General features: G+C 35.3%; 2 protein-coding genes across 3 annotated transcripts in view; one reads left to right on the top strand and one right to left on the bottom strand.

Annotated features, from left to right (window-relative positions):
- Positions 1-1822, top strand: part of LOC107017837 (meiosis-specific protein ASY1) — a 6733-nt gene extending 4911 nt beyond the window's left edge. For both annotated transcript variants that reach the window (XM_015218111.2, XM_027916537.1), the window contains 6 exons: positions 388-538; positions 639-715; positions 802-823; positions 936-1102; positions 1207-1341; positions 1461-1822. In XM_015218111.2, the coding sequence (XP_015073597.1) occupies positions 388-538; positions 639-715; positions 802-823; positions 936-1102; positions 1207-1341; positions 1461-1514 (606 nt within the window). In that variant the 3' untranslated portion in view covers positions 1515-1822. The remainder of the gene's footprint in view (positions 1-387; positions 539-638; positions 716-801; positions 824-935; positions 1103-1206; positions 1342-1460) is intronic.
- A 155-nt stretch (positions 1823-1977) lies between these two features.
- LOC107016400 (TMV resistance protein N-like) lies at positions 1978-7055 on the bottom strand. Its single transcript, XM_015216878.2, has 5 exons — positions 6493-7055; positions 4512-5607; positions 4150-4425; positions 2967-4058; positions 1978-2889 (listed from the first exon to the last, which is right to left on the bottom strand). The coding sequence occupies exons 1-5, from the start codon at positions 6993-6995 to the stop codon at positions 2098-2100; spliced, it is 3759 nt and encodes a 1252-aa protein (XP_015072364.1). The 5' UTR covers positions 6996-7055; the 3' UTR covers positions 1978-2097.
- Positions 7056-8721: the final 1666 nt, after the last annotated feature.

The following is an 8721-nucleotide window of genomic DNA, read 5'->3' as shown; positions in this document are numbered from 1 at the left end:
GGGGGTGGGGTGGGGGGTGGGGGGGCTTTTACTACCTGTTTACTCGAACAGTCAGTCTGGGAGCTTGAAAAACATTTTCGCAAATACAGAGAAGAAATATACTCTGTCCCCTCTTCAGGTTTTGGAAAGAGTGCATATCCCAATAATGTCCTATAGATTGAGGAGACTGAAGTTTTGGATTGTCATGTAGTAATTTAAACAAAGGTGAGGAGTCCGGTGAAGTTAAAAGAATGAACAACAATCCTCCCTTTTAGGAGGAATATGAATAACAACTCCTTTTCAACTGCTTAAATAAGAATCTTGTGAACAGTTCGCTAATACTGATTTGCATGGAGTTGAATGTTACTTCCTGGATTGCATGTTAACAAAGACAGTCTCTTGTTTCAGGCTTTGTTTCATGCTCTTCCAATGAACTATGTAAGTGTTGCCAAGCTCCAACGTAAACTAGAAGGAGAAGCCAACCAAACTGTGGTGAAGAAGCTCATTGATAAAATGACACAAGATGGATTCGTTGAGGCTAAGAGCTACCGCAGACTAGGTACTCTCTGGCCTCTGGCAAACCATATTTCCAGCTTTGTGTGGAGCAGAAAGACTAATAGTACCAATTAGCCAATGATGGACTGATTTTGTCGTTGCAGGGAAGCGTGTTATCCAGTCTGACCTAACTGAAGAAAAGCTGGCTGAAGTTAAGAAGGTCTTAGCAAAAGACAATATGGTAATAGTCTTGAATTAAATATATGTTAAACAGTTTCTTCACTTCTACTATTCTAACTCTTATCTTTAATTACGATAAATGGTCAGGATGTCGACATGCATGAATCAGGTAATGATTCTAAGTTCTAACCATCTGAATTTTGATAACGTTTGGTCAAGTTACTTTGATACTTAATCATAAAATTAGACCACAAAATCTGATATTACTTAATGTCTACTAGCCAACAACTTTAGAGATCTATCCACATGTGGTGCTCTCCACTCTATTGGATCAGATCTCACACGAACTAGAGGAAAAGCTGATGCATACCGGAATGGATCTGTCATGAGTGATCAGACTGTCTCCAAGAGAAAGGAGCATGAAAACACACCATCAAGCAAAGCTGAGGTTGGTTTATTTGTGGATTACCTCAATAATCTGCAGTAATTAATTAGTTGATCACCTAACAGACTACAGTAAGTAACAAATAACTATATATTATGTTTGTGCAGCCTGTAGCTTCTCGGGAGAGTTTTATTCCTGGCAAAGAGAATGGAAGAATTAATGGAAAACCAAACCAACCTGATGAGTACGAAATTGTCTGTAGCAGGTCCAGTCAGGACAAACGTCGTAGGAAAGCAAGCATGGTATGACATCCATCAGTCTTTCCAGAAAGTCTTAGTTAAGAATCCTGGCTAGCTGAAGTGAAGTATTTGGGAAATATTTATAATTATTCTTCTGTTCCCGTTTTCTTTTCTATCTACAGGTAAAAGAACCTATTTTTCAGTATGCAACACGCCAAAATTCTCAAGTTGTTTGATGGTTCCTTACGCTTTGGTGGTGAAAAACATGGGTACTTACTTACTATAGTAGTATTATTTTTTGGTAACTTACTAGTAGTTGTACGTGAAAGCAATAATCATATTTTGATAATGAAGGACATCAAAGAGTGTGTATGAGCTTCAATTCCCCAGAGGGATTGAAGTTCGAAAAGGGTGCAGTATAATCCTGTCGAATTTCATGGAAACTTAGCCAGAGTGAAGTTCGAAAAGAATGATAGTACAAATTTTGCTGATATGACAACGAAAAGACCTTTAGTATAAAAATTCTACTACATTTTACAGAAAATAGCTTCCTATTGTAGACTTCTTTTTTGAGTGCATTTGTTATAGTATTCTCTCTTCTTTTTTTTTGGCTAGATACAACTATTTTCTTGGTCTCCAGGGAAGACATTTAAATGAGCAAAAAATTATCAATCTCTGTAACTTAGGTAGGTCTTTTAATATTTTTTATTTAAACTAAATCTTAAATATTTGTGCAGCTATATAGATCCTCAGAGTAATATAGAAAGACGTTCTTTTCCCTGATTAACTAAAAAAGAGAATGTCACATAACTCAAACAATTACATACTCAAAAGAAGTGCTGATGGTCTCATCATCCAATTAAAGGTTGATTTAGGCATACTTATAGTAACTGTTTGTTGAGCTTCTACAATCCCAGTAATTCCTCTCCCAAATAATGTTTCATCAAAATCTTCATTATTTGTTTCTCCAAATGAATTGACATATCCAGCTGGTTCATCATCTGGTGGCAGCCTAGAAAACGATTTATGTCCGTGTCGTTTCCTTTTCACATACTTTGATCCATCAAATATTACATGAAACAAGCCCATCTTTCCATTTTGAGAGGTGGCATTTTGTATCATCAACTCATCATTTATAATATCGTTCTCGTACAGAAGATGCATCCCCCAACCTTTGATTGCAACATTTGCATCAGTCTCACAAACCTCGATTTGAATCCAGTCGTTAGGATTGCAAACATGTTTCTCATAGATTGACCAAAAATTATCAAATGATGTATAGGCCAGTAGAGTGTGCCCTGAATCAGGACATTCCTCACTTCCTACTGAGCCAATACTTTTAAAAAACACCCCAGTCTTTCCATCGTGCCTTACGAGCTTAAACATGACCAGAAATCCCGGGATTTTTTTAAGGTAAGCATTATTCATACAGGAAGGTTCCTTAAAACTGTCAAAAACAACACAAAGAGCAAAGCCCATGAATTTGTTTGTGTACCAATTTTTAGGTAGCTTCACTGATAATGAAGGACCCAAGTTCTTGTACATAAACCAGTCAGGAACTTCAGATCCAGGGATACATATACTGAATTCGTCATCCACCATCGATAGTCCCTATATCATGCAAAATATGTTATAGATTCTTGAGTTAACGAACGTGTACATATATATATAAAGAGCTATTTACTTACCTTGAGCATGTGATTCCACAATGAATCAATAATAGCAACATCAGGTTCATTTTTGACAAGCTGGTGACATTGAGTTAGTGAAACTCGAGACAACATTGGATATTTGGTTAATTGATCAATGCCAGTACTCCTCAGTGATGTACATTCATCGGCATACACCTCTTCTATACTTGAAGGAAGCTCTGGAAAAATCTCGAGCCTCTTACAACCAACCAATTCAACAACTTTTAGTCGAGTTAGACCATTGATGCTTGCTGATGGAATATCAACAAAGTTATTCTTCCCGAGATTCACTTCCTCCAAAGATGGCAAGAACCCAAGATTAGATAGGATTCCTCCGTCTGAAATATTGCAGTCACTTATGTCCAGCTTTGTCAATGAGCAAAGACCTGATAAATTAGGAAATACCAGACCGATAGAGTTGTGGTCTCTCCTAAATAGCCGCGACAAAAAGAGTGAACTCCATACTTGTAAACCCAAAGCATTTCTACATCCCCGGAGAGATAAGTGCTTAAGGTTCTTTAGCTGAGAGATAGAGGAAGGCATTGTTCGGATGGCTGTGTCATCACAATGGAGCTCCTCTAAACCATCTAAACGTCCCAAATCATCTGATAATTTTTCGAGTCTTGAACATCCGGATAGATCCAGTGTTCTTAGAGACTTCAATTTAAAAATACTGCTTGGAAGATTCTCAAGATACTTGCAGTTACTTAGATTTATCAATTTTACTCCTGAAAATTTGTCAATTGATTCGGGTAGTTCTCTCAAACCAGTTCCTTCCAAGTACACTTGTGACAAACGATTCATTTCTTCTTTTATTTCCGACAACTTTTTGAGTTTTAAGCAGCCAGATAGAATCAAAACCTTAAGACTTTCCAATTGAATGATCTTCGGTAGGGTCTTTAAATTGCTACAGTTCTTCAGATTCAACAAGACTAGCCTTCTGAGATCTCTAACAGAAAAATTGATTTCTACCAAATTTACACATCCTTCAAGAACCAGCCTTTCAAGATTAGGGATACCTGAAAAATCCGGGGTCCTTACTAGCTTCCACGACTCACTAAGGTTGATGTATTTCAATTTTCCTAGAACCTGTCATAACTCATAATGCAATAAGTTAGTTTTAATTCTGACGAATACTCCATCGTTATGTGAAATGTTAGAAAAAGGAACAATAGATAACCTTGTAGCCTTGCCAAAGTTGTATGATTCGACTATCTTTCAACTTCAAACCAACAAGCTTTTCGCCCTGAAAACTAACAGGCAGACTTCTTGATGGATACGCGTGCCAATTGAACCACCTCAACTCACCAGGAAGGAAATTAGGGCCCCGATGAACATTTTCGTTCTGGATACTGAGAAACCTTAGTCTGCTCATTTGTGTGAATGCCGCGCTGCTGACATTCACTTCTTGTGCAAAAGCCAAGTTCAGTGATATGCCTTCAATCTTTTCAGTGCCCTGTAGGAAAAAATTGGATATTTATAAAAATGTTCAAAAGCTAACTAATTAGAAATGATCATTTGTGGCTTTGTGCATATACTTACCAAATCTCCAGTAAGTACATGAGAAATATGATCAGGTAACCACAACCTACTATATCTTGTTGGATCATCGGAAGCTTCTTGACGGATAATATACCAACACATCTCTTGTATCAATTGATGCACCAGAATTCGACCTTGTGAAACCGTTATCAGAGATTTCTCCATGAGAACTTTTATGCCAATAACAGGACTAAAGTTAAAACTCTCTAATATTCTAGTAACTGATTCTTTCTTCTTTCCTATAAAGAAACACACAATATCTAGTAATATCTTTTGTTCAATTCTGTTTAGTCCGTTGAAACTTAATTCGAGTTTCTTCACAATTTCATCTTCAGGGATTTGTTTCAATCGTTCCACTTCACTCGTCCATTCATCCAAATCTCTTCCATACAAGAAACTTCCGAGGACTTTCAGAGCCAACGGGAGTCCATCACAATGCCTTATAATTTGAGCTGAAACATCCCTAAATTCATCCATAAGACGGTTTTTCTTAAAGGCATATAGCTTAAAGAGCTGCAAACTTTCGTATTCATCTAACGTTGTCATTCTGTATATCTTTTCTACCTCATGTTCAACAAGCAAGTGCTTATCTTTAGTTGTTATGATAACTCTACTTCCATGACCAAACCATTCACGTTTCCTCGCTAAAACATCTAACTGATCTACGTGATCAACATCATCAAGAACAAGAAGAACCTTTTTGTGCTGTAATCTTTGTATCTGCATATTGACTCCTTCGTATAAATTGTTGATGTTTACATCTTTCATGACAAGTATCTCAGAAAGAAGTATGGCTTGCAAATGCTCTACGCCTTGTTTTGCAGAACGATCTCTAACTTCATGAAGAAAACACGAACCTTCAAAATGACTCCGAATATTCTCATAAATGACTCTAGCTAGAGTTGTCTTCCCAACTCCGCTCATTCCAAATATTCCAACGAAACGAACTCCACCAGACCCCATGCCAAGCATTTTATACACTTTGTCCATACGTGACTCGATTCCAACAAGATTTTCAGCGTTATTCGTGTGTCTCTGACCACACAATCTAGCCATTATATCTTCCACAATTTGCTTTATCACTATAGCTTCATGCCTGCATGCCACAAAAAGAATATCAATGATTTTATTTTGCATGCTTTAGTCACTAATTTTAGTATAACCATGGTATTTGAGCCAGTTAACAATGTTTTTATCTCTGAATCCGAAATCTCATCCAGTTCATTGACTGTTAGGCCACAATGTTTTTATTGTGGTAGGAATATGTGAAAGTTTGAACATATATTTGGACTACTTTTTCCCTGCAATTTGGTAACTTTTAGCCTAGCTAATTACGGTTAAGGACTTAAGAGTTGAGGGGTTAGAATAATTCAAATAGAAAAACATCCTAAACTAATAAAAATATCCCTCATTTTAGTAGCTCAGTTAATTAGATACCTAAACTTTATTCCTCATATCGTAATTCCCCCTCGTTTCCCTACCCCCAAATCCCAATTTAAAGGGGGAAATTCCTCGTGAGCTAAAACCTCATTTGTTTGCACTTAATAAACTGAATCTTAATCACTCAAATTCAGCTTATTAAGTACGTTTGATTTTTAGGTCTGAATCGTAATTATTCAAATTCAGCTCATTAGTTCCATTGTTTCTTGTTTTTTAAAAAAAATCTTTGAATGAATCTGAAAATAACTAAACGTCGATATTTGCATAGAAAGTAGAAAGTATTCAAAGAAAAAATTGAATTATGTACGAATTGGTCAAAATTATTTTTTCTTCATACATACCAAACACACTCTTGGAGTAAGTTATTTGATATTCAAACATGTGTAAAGTAGCAAGTATTCAAGAAATAATTGAATTATGCATAAATTGATAAAAACATATTTTCCTTCATATATTATTTGATATTTACACGCGTCAAAAGGTAGTAACTATAAAAAAGAAATAATTAAATTGCGTACAAATTGATTTGATGAATACTTACGCATTGGAAGTATTTGGCAAATCCCAACCAGATAAATTAGCTACTTCCTCTAGTGCTCCTCTCCATTTTTGCACCTTGATACAATCTTCATACTTGTTAAATGCTTCTTCAAAGCTCGATTTTTGTTTTCTTACCGTTGATGGATCTACATCGTAGAAAATCGGAATAACAATTTGTTTTTTCACCTTCTTACATTCCATGATCTTCACTACTTCATCCAAACACCACGACGAATTAGCATAGTTCTTTGAGAAAATAATCAAAGCTATGCGCGATTGTTCAATTGCTCTCGCAAGTCCTGGTGAAATAGAATTACCTTTCTCTAACTTATCGTCATCTTTGAATGTGTTGATCCCTTTTTGTTGAAGTGCAACGTAGAGATGATCAACAAAAGTTTTACGTACATCTTCACCTCTGAAACTTAGAAAAACGTCGTAACTCCATCGAATAATTTCGGGAGTTATTGGAATCAAACAAGTACTACTACTTTTTTGTTGATTCATTTTCGTGGCTAAATGATATTAACAAAAACTTGGTTTTTAAATATATACTCATAAATAATATTAAACACTGATTTCAAAGTCTGAAGTTGACTTTATTATTAATTATCATTTATACACACAAAAAATAAACGTGTGGGGTAGAAAGTGGCAAAATTATTTTTTGCTAGAGGAATGAGTCAATCATAAAGTCTACGGTGAATGTGACCCAATTATAATTAAAAATATGTAATGTTGTCATTGTCAAAATCATCCAGAGGCTTCATTGACTAGACTAACATAAAAATAATGAATCTACTAAGAAATTAAGCGTAGTATATAAATAGCTTTTTAAACTAGTTTATATATTTCACTTGAACACCTCAATTAAACGTGATATTCAAAAGAAACCAAACACAAAACTGCAATTGACACACAAAAATTGTTTGTCCATTTTAACAATTATTTTTTTTTTGCAATTGCGCAACGCTTTCCAACTAATTACAGATGTCCTTATAAAATTTTTCCAGAAAATTTGTTTGGGTGCTCGGAGGCGTCAGATCCAAGGGCTAATACACACGAATAAACAAGAAAGTTACATATATCTAAAAGTTGGCTTGTAAATACGAAAATATATATGAAAAAATGGTGGGATTGTATGTCAATTTATTTTTAGTGCTCCAAGGCGCCAGATCCATGGGATAATATGCAATCATGAAATTTCTAAAAGTTGGCTTGTAATTACATAAATATGCTTGCAAAAATGGTGGGGCTTCCCCTACTTACTACAGAGGTTCTCATAAAAAAATTTTGGAAAAAAATTTAGGTACTTCGAGGCGCCAAATTCATGTGCTAATACACACGAAAAATCAAGAAAGTCACATAACTCCTAAAATTTGGCTTGTTAATGCGAAAATAAGCATGAAAAAATGACGGGGTTGTACGTTAGGCTTCCCCAACTCATTACGAAGGTTTTAAAAAAAAATTTTCTTTTTTTTAAAAAAGAATGCTTCGAGGCGCCAGATCCTTGGGCTAATACACACGAAAAAACAAGAAAGTCAAGTAATTTCTAAAAGTTGGCCTATAAATACGAAAATATGCCTGAAAAATAGTGGAATTTTACGTTACGCTTACCAACTCATTACGAAAATCCTCATAAAGTTTTGTAAGAGAAAATGTTTGAGTGTTTCAAGGCGCCAGATCCATGGATTAATATACATGAAAGACAAGAAAGTCGTGTAAATACCAAAAGTTTGCTTGTTAATGCCAATAAGAGCAAAAAAAAATATGGAACTATAGGTAACACTTCTCCAACTCATTACGGAGGTCCTAATAAATTTTCTAAAAAAAGCAATTTAGGGCTTTGAGGCTCCAGATCGATGTGCTAATACACGTGAAAAATCAAAAAGGTCACGCAATTTTTAAAAATTGGCTTGCAAATGCAAAAATATGCTTGAAAAAATGTGAGTTTGTATGTAACGCTTTCCAACTTATTTCGAAGGTCCTCATAGAGTTTTTTAAGAAAAAAACTTTGGGTGCTCCGAGGCGTCTGATCCATGGGCTAATACACATAATAAACAAGAAAATTAGCGTGATTCTTAAAAGTTTGCTTGTAAATGCAAAAATATGTCTGAAAAAACGGTGGGATTGTACTTAACGCTTTCCCAACTCATAATGGAGGTCCTTATAATGTTTTTCAGGAAAAAAAAATTGGGTGTTCCGAGGTGCCTGATTAATGAGTTAATACACA

The sequence above is a fragment of the Solanum pennellii genome, chromosome 4 (assembly GCF_001406875.1).
Source record: "Solanum pennellii chromosome 4, SPENNV200".
Classification (NCBI taxonomy): Eukaryota; Viridiplantae; Streptophyta; class Magnoliopsida; order Solanales; family Solanaceae; genus Solanum; species Solanum pennellii.
The sequence above is the reverse complement of the archived record's forward strand: the minus strand, read 5'-3'. Positions and strand labels throughout refer to the sequence as shown.